This window comes from Takifugu flavidus, chromosome 10, assembly GCF_003711565.1.
Source record: "Takifugu flavidus isolate HTHZ2018 chromosome 10, ASM371156v2, whole genome shotgun sequence".
Lineage (NCBI taxonomy): Eukaryota > Metazoa > Chordata > Actinopteri > Tetraodontiformes > Tetraodontidae > Takifugu > Takifugu flavidus.
The window spans coordinates 12,495,771-12,515,487 of record NC_079529.1 but is presented as its reverse complement, the minus strand read 5'-3'; the positions used below and the strand labels follow the sequence as shown (position 1 = coordinate 12,515,487).

The following is a 19,717-nucleotide window of genomic DNA, read 5'->3' as shown; positions in this document are numbered from 1 at the left end:
ATTTAATTTAATGGGTCCCCGTGGCTTCATAGATCTATTAAAAAATCCTGGCATGGGTTGTTTCTGGTCAAGGTTGCTGGAATTGAATCATTTATCCACCTTCCACTTGATATTACACCTAGCTGCCATTAGCATTGAGAACTCTTCGTGTTTGGAATACCGTAAGTCTTTTCTTATTGAGTTCACAAAGTAGGTCAGTAGGACTCTGTTTGCATAAGAACACCAGTGGGTGTTGCCAGTTGCAGAATGACATTCATTCCCTAGAAACCCTCCGTTTACTATACCATAACCTCTGAACACCACAGTGTTTACTGAGGATTAGCACAAACATTCAATATTAGTGAGAGAGTTTCACAACCAGCAGCCATTTTGAAAGACAGCCACTCTTTTCTGTCCATAAAAGCCAAGCAACATGTTTTTGATGTGCCATAGTGGTCTAATGATCTTATTGCTTGTCTCTGTATGAACAAAGCCAGCTACACAAAGCAGAGAGGAGCAGGTAAAAACCCTTAAAATGAAACATCCAAAGTAAGACTTCCAACCAAAACTCCAGTCAACTATAGATATAAGATTACTTATAGCAGCTTACTGGGCCCGTGGCAGTGATTGTCAGGACCTGTGACCTTGGCCCATTATTGACATTGACATTACTGAGTTGTTTTGTTAACAGAAGACAAACCAATGTGCTTTCACAAGAGCTGTTTCTGTACCATGATGGGCTGTAAAGCTAGTTGCATCACTGCCTGGCAACCACTTACCTCGAGGCTCTGAGATGAAAAGGGAAGGTTGGAGATTAGCCTATAGTAGCTAACGCTTCTGCATCAATAGTAGGTTTTTATAATGATGGTTTAAATACCGCTATTGTTGTACAAACCTGATACTAGAGACAGACTGATCATGTCTAACTGAGATGTGCTGATGGACGGGACGATCTCCCTAAGCAGTGTAGTTGTGAGGGGGTCTAAGATTGGACCATGGCATTGGTGAGGAGGGTTCTGGAAGGCTGATCAGATGTACAGAGATGCTGTCAGTCAACAAGAATAGTGTGTACACGAAGGTTTGAGGAGAAAAGACACAAGAGAGTAATGCAACTGTTTATTTAATGTGGCCAATCAAACATGTCATCACCATGGAAACAGAGACAGGAGTTTCACTTGTAGATGACGCTCGGCTGAGTTGTAGTTTCAACAGGCGCGACGACACGCTGAAACACACGGTCAAAGGTGAGAGTTGAGTTTCATTTGTTTGTCCGACTGACAAATCATCAGATAGTTGAACTATCAAAGCAGAGTTGCTCCACTCCACTCCATCCTCCTCCTCCTCCTCATCTTCATCACCATCACCATCTCCCCTTTTGTCCCCTCATGGACATTTTCTTCTGATAAACACAGTTTTCTGATGTTCCTTGCTGAATCTGTCATCACTGCTTTGTAACTTCAGCCTAAAGGATCTAAATATATGAACCTGTGTGATGATCCAATTCACCATCGATCCCAACAACTTCCTGTCTGCTGGTGCCGACTTCCTCTGCTGTACACAACAACAGGAGACAACCGTTCACGAGATCAAAGCTAAAGACAACGTCAACACTGGAGAACCTTCATTCAGCAGCTCTGCTGGTCTCACCCAGAGGCAGACTGGACGTCAGGCACACGGCACTCAACAAGAGGAGGACGATGACAAGCTTCATGGTTCTTCAGGACGGACGGACGGACGGACGGACGGACAGCTGAATCAGTCCCAGGTCACAGAAGATGAATCCAAAGACAGCCCAGAGAGGAAGAAGAGGAGGTTCAGGTGTGAACTCACCTTCAGCACCTTCATTGGTTCATCTCACACTGACCTACCAGTCTAATATATACCGTAGACACATGCACGCACACACATGCGCAGTGGAGTGGGAGCGGTTAACCTTACAGAGGTGAATGTCTTCACCCTAAAAACCCTCAAAATTCTGTTGATATTTTAGGTGCGCCTTGTTCAACTGATCTGAGGAGAGAATATTTGTATGCTCAGCGACTTCTGATTGGTTGATTATTCCATGAGGTTTTGTTCACTCATCAACTTCACACTCAAGTATTTGGACTCTGGGAGAAAACCAGAGAACATTCCCACAAACGATCCCAGTTGATAGTTTGATTATTATTTAGTGGAAGTAAGCAGATGTTGAAATTAGATGGATGGATTAATGGATTCTCCAGGGCTGTGGGGGAGGGATAAACTCTACTGCATCGAGGAGGTTGTGGGTTCTATACCCAGAAATCCTCTGTCAGAAGACAAATGGGTCAGTAACAAACAGGAGGAATGTTGAAATGATTCCAACAAAGTTTTCTCTGTTCCTGGAGACAACAGCTGCTCTCTCTTTCAGCTTAGGTTGTCACCAACACAGCACAACTCAAAGTCTTTCTAAGGCTGTTTGATACTAGTCTAGGCCTTTCGCCTCCAGCCTCTTTATTCTGCAGCTTTTCTTTGATGATCATTCAAGTTGGAATGAAAAGTAAATAATGCTCCTCTCCCTTCAACCAACATGACAGGCGGATGTGCCTGAGAGCGCAGTCACGCACAAGGTGGTGGCAGTGTGTCACATCGCAGCCCTTCATCACAGGCACCACCATTCCCAGCGCTTCCTCCAGTCACGCCCTTCTGACGTGAGACAATCCAATCATCCAGAGCTGGTTTGGCAGGTTGATTCACAATCTAGCGTCTCTGCAGCACAAATTTATTCACACCTGTCCTCTACACCTTGTCATGGAATTTTTAGCTGTTTGGAGAAGAAAAACTATTAATCTAAGTTACTGCGTAGGAGATGGTTTTAATCCAGTCAGTCGGTCAGGATACACACACCGAAGCATGCGGAGAGATCTCTGCTCAATGTATACAGTTCTGATCTTATATAGTTGAAGGCCCGCCCCTGAGGTGCAGACGTCTTCACAGCATGTGTTTGCTGCATACACAGGACACAGGACGCCAACACAGTAGGTGTGCACTGTATGCACCTCAGGAGTTTGGTGCCTTCACAGCGGGTGTTCCGGCTGGCACAAGAATTTGAATGCCTGAGGATGTCCCCCCTCAGTCCTTTGATGCTGGTCTTCCTTCAACCTTTGTTTCTATGTAAATGATTGAGGAACCAAATGGATTCCGTCTGCTCTCCCAGTCTCCATCACACCCTTCCTTTTGTTCTCAATTTACATTTCACAATAGAATACCATTTCAATTTCCTCCTTTTGTATACAATTTACATTCCACAATCAAATTCCATTTCAATTCCCCCCTTTTGATCCTACTTGGATCAACCTGATTTTGACAGTAAACTTGAAATACATCAGTAACTTAGTTCATCTTTATAATCTTCTTCCAGTCCACATTCAGATGAATTGTAAAGTCCGGTTTCTTGAGTGGTGCTAGGGAGAAGATGAGTAGTACTGCTGTGATTGATATCACACCCAGGACACACAGGAATTTCCTCAGGATCAGGTCGGTCCGTCGCCTGGGATGCAAAGGCTTTCCTTGGAGGCTCCTCTTGTTCTTTCGTTGGTGGCTTGGCACGCCACTTGGAGCAGCAGGGACGCTAGTTTCACTCCCTACTGACTGGCTCCTTCGGCTCTGGCACCTTCTTGCAGTGGGACGCGTGGATCCACGTTGCTCTCTCGGCTACTTTCACCGCAGTCTGAGTCACCAGCAGAATTTGGAATGGGCCTTGCCACCGTTTCTGGTTCCACCTGGTCCTCCGGAAGTCTTTGATCACCACGTAGTCCCCTGGATGTAACGGATGGAGCTGTTGGTCCGCTGGAGACGGCAGTGCTGCTTTCACTCGTGCCCGGATTTCTGAAAGAGACTTAGTGAGATTTCTACAATAGGTTAGTACAGAGCTCTCGCATAGTGTCGTGTCTGGGAGGGTCGCCTGCGGAGGGGTGATGCCTACGTTCGGGATTCCTGCAAAGAGAATTTCAAAGGGACTCAGGTTAGCTCTTCCTCTCTTGCGCATTCTCATATACATTAATGCCAGGGGCAAAACCTTAGGCCATGGGAGGCCCGTCTCTTCGCAGCACTTTGCCATTTTTGCCTTCAGGGATCCGTTTTCTCTTTCCACAGCTCCACCACTTTGGGGATGATAGGCACAGTGTCTTTTGATATTTATTCCAAGATAAACTGAGATTTGCGTTAGGGCCTCGTTTACGAAATGTGCCCCGTTGTCGCTCGAGAGTTTTGCAGGGATTCCCCACCTAGGAATTATTTCTGCCAGCAGTGCTCTTGCTACTGAGTTTGCATCTGCTCTGGATGTTGGGATTGCTTCTACCCATTTGGACCACATATCTACAAAAACCAGACAGAATTTTTTACCTTCTGCTGGGTGTAACTCTATAAAGTCCATCATTACATGCTCAAACGGTCGGGTTGGTGGAGGATGAGCTGCTTGTGCTGAATTTGATGTTGGTCTTCCGGGGTTGTGTGTAGCACATACTACGCAGGCTTTACAAAATTTCTCAGCCACTGGGGTGAACCCTTTTGTGAACCAATGCTCTGACATAATTTCTAGCATCCCCCCTTTTGACGCATGGTCGAGACCATGAGTCAACTTGGCGTAGTGATGGAAAAGAGCAGAGGGCAAGCATGGTTTGCCATTAGGGCCCATCCAGCCGTGTTGAGTATGGACTGCCCCCACCTGGCGCCAGAGCTGCTTATCCTTCTGTGTGGCAAGTGACTGGATGGCAGACAGAGAGGAGGGAACCGTTACCGCACAGAGAGTGGACGGTGTGCTTGGCAGGGCAGCTGTTTTTTTGCTGCTTCATCTGCACGAGCGTTACCTGCAGATATAGGGTCAGAGAGATTAGTGTGAGCGGTCCATTTACAGATTGCGACCTGTGAGAGGAGAAGGACAGCGTCCAAAAGAGCCGCCACCAGCCGATGATTCAAGATGGGAGCGCCGTCAGACTTGAGGAAGCCCCTGTGCTTCCACAATGCTCCAAAGTCATGAACTACACCAAAGGCGTACCTAGAATCAGTGAAGATGGTAACTGACTGGTTGGCTGCGAGGTGGCAAGCTCTGGTAAGGGCCACCAATTCAGCGGCTTGAGCTAAGTAGTTGGACGGTAATGATGCAGATTCAACAGTGCCGCGGGAGTCACAGACTGCGTAACCGGCTTTGCACCGGCCCGTGTCCGCATCCCGGGATGCTGACCCATCGACAAAAGAACAAGATCAGGATTGATAAGAGGTTGATCCATGAGGTCAGGACGTGGGGAACAAGACACAGAGAGTTCCGTCACGCAATCAAGAGGGTTGCCCTCCTCCGGGATGGGGAGGAGGGTGGCTGGATTCAATACATTGCAGCATTTGAACATCAAACAGTTGACAGACACACAAACAGACAAGTTGACAGACGCAGCGCAGCGCATGGGATCCCAGTACATAGTATCAGTGGTGGACTGAGGCTTGTGCGTAGAAACGCTCCTCATAATTTGTGTCCTGGCTCGGTGCGACGTGGGCAGTACAGTGCACTGCATCATCTGTTTGCAGATGTGCAGCAGGGCCCACTCTGCCTTTTGCCCATTGTAGTAGCACGCTTGACTCTGAATGGGGCAGCCCCCAAATGCAAATCCATTTAAACTCCGGAACAATAGATGAACATACGAATAGGTTAATCACGTTTGCGTGTGGATGCTCCCGTGGTGGTGTGGTGTGATACTGTGCCTGAATCGTGGTTGGATGCTCCTCAGCCGGCTCCACCTCTCTTTCTAGTCAGTCCAATTGTTGCCGTGGTTCCGGGTTGATAAGGCAGCGGGTAGGTAGTTTCAAGAGAGGCGGATGGCCGGCGTCGGATTTCCAGCTGTCCTGCAGAGACGGAAAAAAAAGGGGAGAAGGGGGGAAGGGGGAGGGGGAGGTTTCTGCTCGGGCTTGGCTACCTTAACTGTCCCTACTTTTAATTGTGTCATTGCCTTCTGACATTGCTTTCTCTCGCGGTTATCACATTCTGTTTCCCAACATTTCAACTTTTCTTCCATATCTATCATCACGTGTAATTCTTTTGCTGATATTTTCTTTCTGCTCATCATTTCATTCCTTTTCTTATTTAAATTGTCCCTCAGGGTGGACAATTGTCGCGCACTTAACGATCCTCCCTCTGAAAACCCATACTGTTCACACCACAACCCGACATATGCACAACTTTCCGGCCCGTACTTCTTAGTCATTATGTCCATTACTGGAGACAGTCGGTCTCCAGCACCACGTTCGACTCTTACCTTACTCTGCAAGGTTCCCATGGTAACCTGATCCTGTTTTATTGCAACCTGATCTTATTTTTTTATTTTTTTTTTTTAAAATTCACAGGGCTTCCCTTTAACAACCTGGTCTTGCCTTTTCTTGCTCACAGGATTTACGTTTTGATACCTGGTCTTGCCTTTTTTCTTGCTCACAGGATTTACACTTTGATACCTGGTCTTGCCTCTTTTCTGGCTCACAGGATTTACACTATTACCTGGTCTTGCCTCAATGATCTCACAGGACTTAATTTCGTAACCTGATCTTATTTCTAATAAATTCACAGGGCTTAATTTTGTAACCTGATCTTATTTCTAATAAATTCACAGGACTTCATTTCGTAACCTGATCTTATTTCTAATAAATTCACAGGACTTCCTTTTGATGTTTACTTATATTTGTAACCTGATCTCGTCTCAAAGGGCTCACAGGATTTTCGTATTTATTTAAGCTGTTTAGCGGCGCTCGCCGGTTAGCAGAGTAAGGTTAGCGTCTATCCTACGCAGTAATTCGTTCCAAATATTAGGATAAATACATCTTACCAATTTAAATTCAGCCGTGGAATTCGAGGAATCCTGTGACCGTCGATCGGGACCGACTGACTGGTCCTCCTCCGTAAGATTGCGGGGTTTGAGGATGAATCGCCTTTGGTGGATTCAGGTGGCCAGCCCCTCAGTCGGGTCCCGACGGACGTACCCAGGATCCCACTTCTGACACCAAGTTTGTCATGGAATTTTTAGCTGTTTGGAGAAGAAAAACTATTAATCTAAGTTACTGCGTAGGAGATGGTTTTAATCCAGTCAGTCGGTCAGGATACACACACCGAAGCATGCGGAGAGATCTCTGCTCAATGTATACAGTTCTGATCTTATATAGTTGAAGGCCCGCCCCTGAGGTGCAGACGTCTTCACAGCATGTGTTTGCTGCATACACAGGACACAGGACGCCAACACAGTAGGTGTGCACTGTATGCACCTCAGGAGTTTGGTGCCTTCACAGCGGGTGTTCCAGCTGGCACAAGAATTTGAATGCCTGAGGATGTCCCCCCTCAGTCCTTTGATGCTGGTCTTCCTTCAACCTTTGTTTCCATGTAAATGATTGAGGAACCAAATGGATTCCGTCTGCTCTCCCAGTCTCCATCACACCCTTCCTTTTGTTCTCAATTTACATTTCACAATAGAATACCATTTCAATTTCCTCCTTTTGTATACAATTTACATTCCACAATCAAATTCCATTTCAATTCCCCCCTTTTGATCCTACTTGGATCAACCTGATTTTGACAGTAAACTTGAAATACATCAGTAACTTAGTTCATCTTTATAATCCTCTTCCAGTCCACATTCAGATGAATTGTAAAGTCCGGTTTCTTGAGTGGTGCTAGGGAGAAGATGAGTAGTACTGCAGTGATTGATATCACACCCAGGACACACAGGAATTTCCTCAGGATCAGGTCGGTCCGTCGCCTGGGATGCAAAGGCTTTCCTTGGAGGCTCCTCTTGTTCTTTCGTTGGTGGCTTGGCACGCCACTTGGAGCAGCAGGGACGCTAGTTTCACTCCCTACTGACTGGTGTAGTATCTGACCCGTTCTATGCAGGCTTTACATCTGTAAGGCCGTAATGTGTTTAACCCCCAGCCTAAGCACCATATTAGGACATGCTCCACATGTGTGTCCGGTGTCTTCTTCCTTTAGGTAATAGGAGCTGCTAAAAGACAACACTGGAGCCTGTGGGCCCCCGGTGATTCTCACTAGGAGGATGTATAGCATGAAGCATCTTCACTATTCCCTTTTTTGGTCATAACTGAACACCAGACCATTGGTTGACCATACGGTATAGTGTGAGGTCATCAGAAAAGAATGTGTTTACTCGACTCTATAAGAAGGAGGTATCGAGGTAGACACCCCGGAGTTCTTCACCATCGGGACCTCGAGACCTCCCTCGGACAATCTGCAGTGTTCGATTGATACCTGACTGTTCTCTCCAATAAACATCTTTGATAACCAAGTCGGTGTCTGCGAAGATTCCTTCCTCATCAACACATCTCGGCTACCACCAGGAGAAGATTCACAACAAAATTGGCGTCACGAACAGGATCGGTTGTGGCTGTCGTCTTCTCCATCTGCCTCCTCGGACCAACTTCCGCTCCAAGCCGGCAAGTAAAGTGAACATCCTTCACATATTGGGGTGCTAGTTGGTTCAATTAAGCTTTTGGGGAGTAATTTAGACACACCGTAAAGATAATTAGTGTGGATGTACATTTTTGCGTTGATGTTGGGGAATACTTCTTCTAAATTTTTCAATTTGACCTTTTGTTTTATGTTTTGTGAAAGACTGAAGTAGTGGCTCTGGAGGAGAGACAGGCCATGAGGTTTATTACACGGCTCATTTCAGCTAAAAAGGACAGCTGATTCTGAATTTATTTTATTCGGTCTGTACACTATGTTATGTACAGGATTGGCGACAGAGCGCGTGGACACTAGGAATGTGTCGAGATACGGCCAGGAAATGATGTTAAAGTGTTAAAAAGCCGCGGATTCAGGACAATTTGCCCTAAGTCCTGTGTTTCCTTTGGGAGCACACAGGCCGGTTTCTCTCTCTTGAGGGACTGGAAAACTGGGGTTATCTCCGGGTCGGGGGTGTCCTCTCTGACGTGGCTGACGAGTGCGTTTGAAGACACTCTTTTACGGTCAGGGGCCCACTTTTCAGGGTGGTAAATTTAGTGCGGACAGTCGTGTGAAACTGTGGTTTACGGCAGCGGCGCCGGGACGTCTAAATAGGATAAATCTGCATGTGCAGATTGTATGTGTGTGTGGGGCCTGTGTGTGCGTGATTTGATTCTGTGTTTTGTTCGTCTCTCTCTCTCTCTCCTTGTTTAAGTGACTTTTGGGGGATGTTACCATAGTTGTGGTCAAAAAATTGGGTAATTGATTGAAACTTTAAGAAATAAAGGAAAAATCTTTTTGTACCTCAGATAGATTGATTGAGATCTTATCTGAAGTTGGAGGAGGACCTAAGGGGGGTCCTGGTAGTGAAGAATATCATATAATTCTGTGCTGAGACAAGGAAACTGGGTGTGATCCAGCAGGACCGCAAGGTCCGCGTACACCCACACACATACACACACACACACACACTCACATATACATACATGCTGAAGTAGTGGTGAACAAAGAAAAGTTGAGAAATATAGAAGTTTGTTCTTGCGGATTTCTATGTTTGTGTAATATCTCTGAAGAACTTTACTTATATTGATTTTGAAAAATTATTCATATTCGCTGTTGGTTGATTTGGATCCTTTGGATCTCAGGGTGTGGCTCACAGTCCGCGGCTGTGTGTTGGGCCTGCAACCAGTGGCTAGCTTGGAGCTGGCGAGAACGGATGTTCACTCTCCGACTATCGGAAGTGAACAGGAAGTGGTTCTCGACTTCAAGGGGTGGAGCTAGTTGGCTCCCCCTAGGGGTGATGCGGAGAGTCCCTCCCCACTCAACCCTCTCTCACTTTCTGAAGTGACAGCTTTCATTAGGAGAAGAAATGGTGCGCACATTTTCTCTCTCCTTTATTGATCAGAGTTTGATTGTTTGATGTGTGTTGGAATTTAAGAAGAGATATGCTGGGGCATAAATGCAACAGGTCTATCTACGTGGCTGATTATTGTTTATGAATGATTGTTAAATGATTGTTTACTGTTGATAATTGCTTATAATAATAATAATTAATAACAATAATTTGATAAAAATAATAATAATAACATACTAATTAGAAGTTTGTTAATAATTTATGATAGTGTTCAAGAATTGTGCACTTTTTATTTTGTTAAAGGAGTTTGACAGTTCATGAATTATTGAATTTTTTCTGTTTCCTTTTTACACTTTTGATGCACCTGAACTTGACTCCGGTAGGGACAGACGAGAGGAGGAATTGATCTGCTGGTGGCGACATAACGGTCTTGCACTAGGCCAGTGAAATTTTATATATACACACACCATAATTGTTTGGACAAACATCTACAGCATTGCTTTGCAGATCATTTGGACAGGTTTAGAGTCAGATCAGATTTGTTTGAAAGTTATAAGGAATTTATAAATTTCTTCAACTTTTTAATTTTATTTACACATTCTTCTTTATTAATTCTTTATTATAATTCTGCTTTGCTGTTTCCCTTTCATATTTTTATATTTCTAGATTTCTATATTAATTGAATTTATTTTCTTTTTGTATTTATCAGTTAAACAATTAATAGTTTTGCATTTCAATTAAACATTAAAGTGAAATAAACAAAGCATTTACATATTAAGGTTTGACAAGCGTCGTCAAGGCCCGTACGAAGTTGTGCGTTGTTCCGGAACTGCGGTCCAGGTCAAAGGATCACCTACATGGTACCATTTGTCACATTGTGTCAAGGCTCAGAGTGAAGTGACACCACGTGCTCAGCCCCATCTTCTAGAGAATTCTGTAGAGTATGAAGCAGGGGGACAAGAGAACCCTGAGGGTCCGCACCAAGTGGAAGATGTGGTGGCGGCTGTTGAGCCTCCTTCAGTTGGTGTTGGAAACGACACCCCAGAACCACAACAGGGACAGAATTTCAACGTCATTGATTTCCAACACCTCCCAGACGGGAAGTCATCAGAACTTCCTTCAAGGACTTCTCCGGAAGTCTTAGCGGGGCAAGACCAAGGTAGAAATAGACCCACAACCAGAAGTGCAACCAGAAAGGCGCAGGACAGGTCGGCAAGGACGTGCGATCAACCAATACATTACAGAACACGAAGTAAGCGTAGTTTACGGGACTGCAGCTTTACTTCCTTGTGACTGTTCATATCGTGGACTTGTCCCTCATGAGACCTTTATGATGTGGATTACGCCCGATGGGACAAGGATAGAATTCGCCAACCATACTAAAGATGTTAAATATGCTCGGGTTAACGATCGCGGGGCGATAAAAAATGACAGGGACTGCAGTATGTTTATCCGTAGACCACAACCAGAAGATCAAGGTGTGTATGAGTGTATGCAGTTTGGGCCTCGGCGAGCGCCCAAGGTGCATGTGGACATAACACGCACTTTGGAACACAGGTCTACTAAGATAAATTTGGTATTACTTGACAATGTCACGGGCAAACAGATGCCTAGTCCATGGGACGAGCCCAAACAACCTGTTACTACTATTGTAACAACTCCCACTACTACCACTGCGACTGCGTTATCTCCTGTTAACACAGTTCTACACCCTATTCAATATGTACAGGTGACTTCTGTAGCTCCATCACCTCCTAAGGTAATGGTGGAGGACCCTTTTAGTGCAGGAAATGTAAGTGAAGTGGAGCAGATCGACTCCTCCAACACAATTCAACCCTATGAATCACATAATGCTAGCTCAGGATCACAAGCTGATTGCTTCGTTGGTCCAGTCCGTACTAAGTTAAGACGTGATGCTAAATGGAGAGCGTTTGGATTTGATTCATCCGCTATGGATATTGCAGATCCGTGGGCAAGCAGAAACTTGTGGTTTCAACAACTGACTCATTCAGTTAGATCCATTAAGTCAGCGAAAGGTCCTTGTATTTTGAAAGTGCCTTCGCCGAGTACTTGGCCTTCCATCTTAGAAACTAGAGCGGAACCGCTACCATCAGCTTGTCAATTTGCCTTGTTGTCGTGGTTGTCTTACCACCAGAAGGCTTCAACCGATGCGATAATGGCTTTGTCTATTAATTTGTTTAAACCCAGTAGTTATTGTAGTCATTATGGAGACTTGCCGTATATCAATTTGTTGGATCAATATGAAAATCCGATGACGGCAATACCTGACCCTCTTGAGGTCAAAACAAAGGCGAAAACTATTACGTGTTTTTGTGCAAATGACACCTACAAGGGAGACGGTGTGTTCCTTGGAGTGTCTAACTGTATGGAGTATCGTATGAAAGTATCCAACCCTGATCTTTCTAACCGTATCAAGTTGTATCCCGCTATTTTTCCTGGACCAAAAGGTGAAACTAGTCAGACGGTGTGGGCTATACACCATCTTTTTCCCGCTGATGTGACTATTGGGACGTTCAGAGACATTTGGTGGGTCTGTGGCAACAAAGCTTATTTGTTTTTGCCTTATGCCTGGACTGGATGCTGCTACATGGCAACATTGAAACTTCCGTACGAGGTTTTTACACTCAGTACGACCCCGCCTTCAGATGATACTCTGTCAACCAGCAATCTTACGTCTGCTTCGAGCGCCAGGAGGAGAAGAGAACTTGCACAATTTCATAATCTTGAATCTTATCATTGGAGAATTAGCTTAGGAGAAAAATGGGGTATCGGTTTGTTGCCTTGGTATGGCGTTGTATTTCTGGCTGACCATATTGACAATATTACTTACACTCTGCAGGGTTTTGCTAATGAAACCATAAAAGGCTTTGAACATCTTTCAAACACTCAGAGGAGTCACAGACTTACGTTGTTGAAACATGACACGGCGCTAGATTACATCTTGGCCAGAGAAGGAGGTTTGTGTGTGTCGTTGAACTTGACAGGAGATGCTTGTTACACTCTGATTCCAGACAATGGTGATAATATAACAAGTGTGATTGACGCTTTGAAGAAGATAAGAGATGCGTTTGGTCCTTCTGAAAGCGCAGGAACATCAGCGACGGCTTGGCTTCAGGACAAATTTGGTCCAATGGGAGCTATGTTGGTACAGGTTCTCAGTGCCGTCGTAGTGTCACTAAGTGTGATGTTTTGTTTTTGTACTTTGTCATTAACTTGTGCCAAGGCAATGATATTGCGTTGGATTGGTGTAGTAATGCCTACCGACCAGGTCCAGATGCCACTCTTAAGTGACAAAGCTTTGGTTGATTCAGATGAGGAGGACATTTCTGATGAGATGGTTGATAAATATCCAGTATAATCAATAATTCAGTATCTAGTGTGACCTTCGAGTCATATCCTTATGTTACTCTTTGCATTTAACGGTGTTTGTGTTTTCCTTTCCTCCGTTGTAGTTCCGGTGACAAAGGGGGGAAATGGTTACATAATTTACTTAATCGTGACAATCATGTTTTGATATGTTTGTATTGTATTCTCTCTAATGAAACCAATGTTTTTTTTGCAAAGATACTGGCACCTTTGTTTTCTGTTTCCAGGACAGTAGTTGGGGAGCTACGTTGGGGCGACAACTATGTTGGAATGGACTCAGAAATTCAAAGTGAACTGTGAAAGATGCTGGAGGACCCTGAATGAAGATGGGGAACAATTGAAGATCCTTCATCAGGGGACTGTGAACTACAGATTCGAAAATTACTGTTGATGTGTTTAATGCATATATCTGAAGTTTGTATTAATAAATTTACTAGGGAAATTTCATCAGTAGGCAGATGCTATGAGAACTCAGTTTTTTCCTTGTTTTGGTATAGGGAAAGGGGTCCTTAGGCAGGGAAAGGTCCAAGGTAAGGTCCGATGGGACGACCAGCCTGATCGTGGACATTTTTGATTTTTTCTGAGTATCTTGTATGTGTTTGCCAAACTCTTCCCTAATATAACTTTTTTGCAAATTGAATTGGAGTACCATAGGTGGTCGCCGTCGACAGAGGGACCGTGAGAGAATTTCCCGTCTAAAGTGTTTTGATGGTTGTAGTCTGAAAGAGGTCTGTTGGATGGGTTTTTCACTCTCGCACTCCACTAAATTTCACATATTGTTCATGTCTAATTAATCAATCTTTTTCAAATTATACCACTTAATTAGTCACCGTCACTTTTATTAAAACTTGGTTATTCTTTATTTTTCGAGACTCTATGTAGTCTCGAAGGGGGGAAATATGTAGTATCTGACCCGTTCTATGCAGGCTTTACATCTGTAAGGCCGTAATGTGTTTAACCCCCAGCCTAAGCACCATATTAGGACATGCTCCACATGTGTGTCCGGCGTCTTCTTCCTTTAGGTAATAGGAGCTGCTAAAAGACAACACTGGAGCCTGTGGGCCCCCGGTGATTCTCACTAGGAGGATGTATAGCATGAAGCATCTTCACTATTCCCTTTTTTGGTCATAACTGAACACCAGACCATTGGGTTGACCATACGGTATAGTGTGAGGTCATCAGAAAAGAATGTGTTTACTCAACTCTATAAGAAGGAGGTATTGAGGTAGACACCCCGGAGTTCTTCACCATCGGGACCTCGAGACCTCCCTCGGACAATCTGCAGTGTTCGATTGATACCTGACTGTTCTCTCCAATAAACATCTTTGATAACCAAGTCGGTGTCTGCGAAGATTCCTTCCTCCTCAACACATCTCGGCTACCACCAGGAGAATATTCACAACACTGGCTCCTTCGGCTCTAGCACCTTCTTGCAGTGGGACGTGTGGATCCACGTTGCTCTCTCGCGCTACTTTCACCGCGGTCTGAGTCACCAGCAGAATTTGGAATGGGCCTTGCCACCGTTTCTGGTTCCACCTGGTCCTCCGGAAGTCTTTGATCACCACGTAGTCCCCTGGATGTAACGGATGGAGCTGTTGGTCCGCTGGAGACGGCAGTGCTGCTTTCACTCGTGCCCGGATTTCTGAAAGAGACTTAGTGAGATTTCTACCATAGGTTAGTACAGAGCTCTCGCATAGTGTCGTGTCTGGGAGGGTCGCCTGCGGAGGGGTGATGCCTACGTTCGGGATTCCTGCAAAGAGAATTTCAAAGGGACTCAGGTTAGCTCTTCCTCTCTTGCGCATTCTCATATACATTAATGCCAGGGGCAAAACCTTAGGCCATGGGAGGCCCGTCTCTTCGCAGCACTTTGCCATTTTTGCCTTCAGGGATCCGTTTTCTCTTTCCACAGCTCCACCACTTTGGGGATGATAGGCACAGTGTCTTTTGATATTTATTCCAAGATAAACTGAGATTTGCGTTAGGGCTTCGTTTACGAAATGTGCCCCGTTGTCGCTCGAGAGTTTTGCAGGGATTCCCCACCTAGGAATTATTTCTGCCAGCAGTGCTCTTGCTACTGAGTTTGCATCTGCTCTGGATGTTGGGATTGCTTCTACCCATTTGGACCACATATCTACAAAAACCAGACAGAATTTTTTACCTTCTGCTGGGTGTAACTCTATAAAGTCCATCATTACATGCTCAAACGGTCGGGTTGGTGGAGGATGAGCTGCTTGTGCTGAATTTGATGTTGGTCTTCCGGGGTTGTGTGTAGCACATACTACGCAGGCTTTACAAAATTTCTCAGCCACTGGGGTGAACCCTTTTGTGAACCAATGCTCTGACATAATTTCTAGCATCCCCCCTTTTGACGCATGGTCGAGACCATGAGTCAACTTGGCGTAGTGATGGAAAAGAGCAGAGGGCAAGCATGGTTTGCCATTAGGGCCCATCCAGCCGTGTTGAGTATGGACTGCCCCCACCTGGCGCCAGAGCTGCTTATCCTTCTGTGTGGCAAGTGACTGGATGGCAGACAGAGAGGAGGGAACCGTTACCGCACAGAGAGTGGACGGTGTGCTTGGCAGGGCAGCAGCTGTTTTTGCTGCTTCATCTGCACGAGCGTTACCTGCAGATATAGGGTCAGAGAGATTAGTGTGAGCGGTCCATTTACAGATTGCGACCTGTGAGGGGAGAAGGACAGCGTCCAAAAGAGCCGCCACCAGCCGATGATTCAAGATGGGAGCGCCGTCAGACTTGAGGAAGCCCCTGTGCTTCCACAATGCTCCAAAGTCATGAACTACACCAAAGGCGTACCTAGAATCAGTGAAGATGGTAACTGACTGGTTGGCTGCGAGGTGGCAAGCTCTGGTAAGGGCCACCAATTCAGCGGCTTGAGCTAAGTAGTTGGACGGTAATGATGCAGATTCAACAGTGCCGCGGGAGTCACAGACTGCGTAACCGGCTTTGCACCGGCCCGTGTCCGCATCCCGGGATGCTGACCCATCGACAAAAGAACAAGATCAGGATTGATAAGAGGTTGATCCATGAGGTCAGGACGTGGGGAACAAGACACAGAGAGTTCCGTCACGCAATCAAGAGGGTTGCCCTCCTCCGGGATGGGGAGGAGGGTGGCTGGATTCAATACATTGCAGCATTTGAACATCAAACAGTTGACAGACACACAAACAGACAAGTTGACAGACGCAGCGCAGCGCATGGGATCCCAGTACATAGTATCAGTGGTGGACTGAGGCTTGTGCGTAGAAACGCTCCTCATAATTTGTGTCCTGGCTCGGTGCGACGTGGGCAGTACAGTGCACTGCATCATCTGTTTGCAGATGTGCAGCAGGGCCCACTCTGCCTTTTGCCCATTGTAGTAGCACGCTTGACTCTGAATGGGGCAGCCCCCAAATGCAAATCCATTTAAACTCCGGAACAATAGATGAACATACGAATAGGTTAATCACGTTTGCGTGTGGATGCTCCCGTGGTGGTGTGGTGTGATACTGTGCCTGAATCGTGGTTGGATGCTCCTCAGCCGGCTCCACCTCTCTTTCTAGTCAGTCCAATTGTTGCCGTGGTTCCGGGTTGATAAGGCAGCGGGTAGGTAGTTTCAAGAGAGGCGGATGGCCCGGCGTCGGATTTCCAGCTGTCCTGCAGAGACGGAAAAAAGGGGGAGAAGGGGGGAAGGGGGAGGGGGAGGTTTCTGCTCGGGCTTGGCTACCTTAACTGTCCCTACTTTTAATTGTGTCATTGCCTTCTGACATTGCTTTCTCTCGCGGTTATCACATTCTGTTTCCCAACATTTCAACTTTTCTTCCATATCTATCATCACGTGTAATTCTTTTGCTGATATTTTCTTTCTGCTCATCATTTCATTCCTTTTCTTATTTAAATTGTCCCTCAGGGTGGACAATTGTCGCGCACTTAACGATCCTCCCTCTGAAAACCCATACTGTTCACACCACAACCCGACATATGCACAACTTTCCGGCCCGTACTTCTTAGTCATTATGTCCATTACTGGAGACAGTCGGTCTCCAGCACCACGTTCGACTCTTACCTTACTCTGCAAGGTTCCCATGGTAACCTGATCCTGTTTTATTGCAACCTGATCTTATTTTTTTTTTTTTTTTAAATTCACAGGGCTTCCCTTTAACAACCTGGTCTTGCCTTTTCTTGCTCACAGGATTTACGTTTTGATACCTGGTCTTGCCTTTTTTCTTGCTCACAGGATTTACACTTTGATACCTGGTCTTGCCTCTTTTCTGGCTCACAGGATTTACACTATTACCTGGTCTTGCCTCAATGATCTCACAGGACTTAATTTCGTAACCTGATCTTATTTCTAATAAATTCACAGGGCTTAATTTTGTAACCTGATCTTATTTCTAATAAATTCACAGGACTTCATTTCGTAACCTGATCTTATTTCTAATAAATTCACAGGACTTCCTTTTGATGTTTACTTGTATTTGTAACCTGATCTCGTCTCAAAGGGCTCACAGGATTTTTGTATTTATTTAAGCTGTTTAGCGGCGCTCGCCGGTTAGCAGAGTAAGGTTAGCGTCTATCCTACGCAGTAATTCGTTCCAAATATTAGGATAAATACATCTTACCAATTTAAATTCAGCCGTGGAATTCGAGGAATCCTGTGACCGTCGATCGGGACCGACTGGGTCCTCCTCCGTAAGATTGCGGGGTTTGAGGATGAATCGCCTTTGGTGGATTCAGGTGGCCAGCCCCTCAGTCGGGTCCCGACGGACGTACCCAGGATCCCACTTCTGACACCAAGTTTGTCATGGAATTTTTAGCTGTTTGGAGAAGAAAAACTATTAATCTAAGTTACTGCGTCAGTCGGTCAGGATACACACACCGAAGCATGCGGAGAGATCTCTGCTCAATGTATACAGTTCTGATCTTATATAGTTGAAGGCCCGCCCCTGAGGTGCAGACGTCTTCACAGCATGTGTTTGCTGCATACACAGGACACAGGACGCCAACACAGTAGGTGTGCACTGTATGCACCTCAGGAGTTTGGTGCCTTCACAGCTGGTGTTCCGGCTGGCACAAGAATTTGAATGCCTGAGGATGTCCCCCCTCAGTCCTTTGATGCTGGTCTTCCTTCAACCTTTGTTTCCATGTAAATGATTGAGGAACCAAATGGATTCCGTCTGCTCTCCCAGTCTCCATCACACCCTTCCTTTTGTTCTCAATTTACATTTCACAATAGAATACCATTTCAATTTCCTCCTTTTGTATACAATTTACATTCCACAGTCAAATTCCATTTCAACCTGAATTGTTCTCATGCGATGTTGAATTTCCCTTCATTCAGATCCAGATCCAGATTCAGATTAAGAGAGTCACAGGAGCGCTTGTGGACAGAATGTCCTGTCTTCTTGTGGAAGCACCTCATCTGTTTCCAACAGGTTGTGGACGGCAGAAGAATGGCAGCAGGTTCCTTTGAGCCAACTATGGGAGAACTGGGGCTGGACCATGGAGGACTGGAGGCTGTCGGAGGGTCAGAATTAAATGTGTCAGCATGAGAGCAGGGACACATGATGCTTCCGGTTAGTGTTGGACTGAACAATAGAAAGGAATCTCAAACCATTTCAAATAATGATCCCAGGGTGAAAGGGGATGTAAAATGAAGTGTTCTTTTAAAAAATACAGCACTTACTGCCTGTTAATGACATGAGAAGCTTTATCAAATTCAGTGTATTTGTACAGTGTCGCTCATTTAAAGAACATTTAGAGCCTGGTTTTAAACCAACTCTCCTCACAGCAAGTTGGTGAGGGGAGAGTCATTAGACTCTTGGGTAAAGCACGTGCATGAGCACTGGTATTAGACAAGTTTCACACTCTTTCTGCCTGATATAAATGGGGATTATTTGAGCCAATTCAAACTTGAAGGTTGAAGGTCACAGTACAGTGTTTTGATAATCTATGTGATCAAGTCCAGAAAAGGGTTTTCAAAGAACAAAGTGAACAAAGCTGCCACTCAAACAGGTTTATGGTTCAAGAGGAGCCTGACAGCTTTATGGAATTGAGGAAGAAATCCTCAACCTACCCAGACAAGATGGTTCAGTCACAGAACACTGTCATAAGTCCAAAGAAAAACTTTCATCAAGTGTCAAGTTTGTTGAAAAGGACTCGAGTCTTCTGTTCTATCATCTCGGGCTGAAGGTTCCTGGCTGGTTTCCACCTGTTCCTCCCTCTCTGCCAAGTCTCTGTGCTCAGCTGTGGCATTCTGCCCTAGTTAGAACAGAAAGTGCCCTCCTTTTAGTTGGAATGCACCAGGAAATATCTGTATAATAATCATCTTGTGTTCAGATTGAGCTCAAAGCCCAGTTAGCTCATCTTAAATTCACAAGTTCGGGAGGGTTCTGAGAGCACCGGGTTGTGCCGGTAATGAGCTGTGCAGCACAGCAAAAAGAGCTTTTTTCACCGTTTTTGTTAAGGTAAAATCATTTAATTAATGATGAAAAAGGAAATTGTTATATTTTTGTACGTTTCAGACGTTTGACCGCCGTCTAGTGGTACAAACGTGT

General features: G+C 45.3%; 2 protein-coding genes and 1 long non-coding RNA gene across 8 annotated transcripts; all 3 read right to left on the bottom strand.

Annotated features, from left to right (window-relative positions):
- Nucleotides 1–1,082: 1,082 nt before the first annotated feature.
- LOC130532059 (uncharacterized) lies at nucleotides 1,083–19,404 on the bottom strand. 4 transcript variants are annotated; one of them, XR_008952255.1, is made up of 5 exons: nucleotides 19,237–19,403; nucleotides 18,461–18,677; nucleotides 1,810–2,742; nucleotides 1,627–1,694; nucleotides 1,083–1,530 (listed from the first exon to the last, which is right to left on the bottom strand). It is a non-coding gene; the product is annotated as an uncharacterized LOC130532059 (long non-coding RNA). The 4 variants fall into 4 exon arrangements; XR_008952253.1 differs by having other exon boundaries at nucleotides 1,627–2,742; nucleotides 19,237–19,404; XR_008952254.1 differs by having other exon boundaries at nucleotides 1,083–1,694; nucleotides 19,237–19,402.
- On the bottom strand, nucleotides 2,793–5,805 carry LOC130532055 (protein NYNRIN-like). Of its 2 annotated transcripts, none has more exons than XR_008952251.1 (2): nucleotides 3,488–4,787; nucleotides 2,793–3,401 (listed from the first exon to the last, which is right to left on the bottom strand). XR_008952251.1 is itself a non-coding variant. In XM_057044296.1 (2 exons), exon 2 carries the CDS (start codon nucleotides 4,631–4,633, stop codon nucleotides 3,575–3,577), a length of 1,059 nt encoding a protein of 352 aa, XP_056900276.1. In that variant the 5' UTR covers nucleotides 4,634–4,702; nucleotides 4,994–5,805; the 3' UTR covers nucleotides 2,793–3,574. The 2 variants fall into 2 exon arrangements, 1 of the variants encoding a protein (XP_056900276.1); XM_057044296.1 differs by adding an exon at nucleotides 4,994–5,805 and having other exon boundaries at nucleotides 2,793–4,702.
- LOC130532056 (protein NYNRIN-like) lies at nucleotides 14,521–17,618 on the bottom strand. 2 transcript variants are annotated; one of them, XM_057044297.1, is made up of 3 exons: nucleotides 15,835–17,618; nucleotides 14,906–15,685; nucleotides 14,521–14,818 (listed from the first exon to the last, which is right to left on the bottom strand). In XM_057044297.1, the coding sequence occupies exons 2-3, from the start codon at nucleotides 15,614–15,616 to the stop codon at nucleotides 14,531–14,533; spliced, it is 999 nt and encodes a 332-aa protein (XP_056900277.1). In that variant the 5' UTR covers nucleotides 15,617–15,685; nucleotides 15,835–17,618; the 3' UTR covers nucleotides 14,521–14,530. The 2 variants fall into 2 exon arrangements, with proteins under 2 accessions (XP_056900277.1, XP_056900278.1); XM_057044298.1 differs by having other exon boundaries at nucleotides 15,978–17,618.
- Nucleotides 19,405–19,717: the final 313 nt, after the last annotated feature.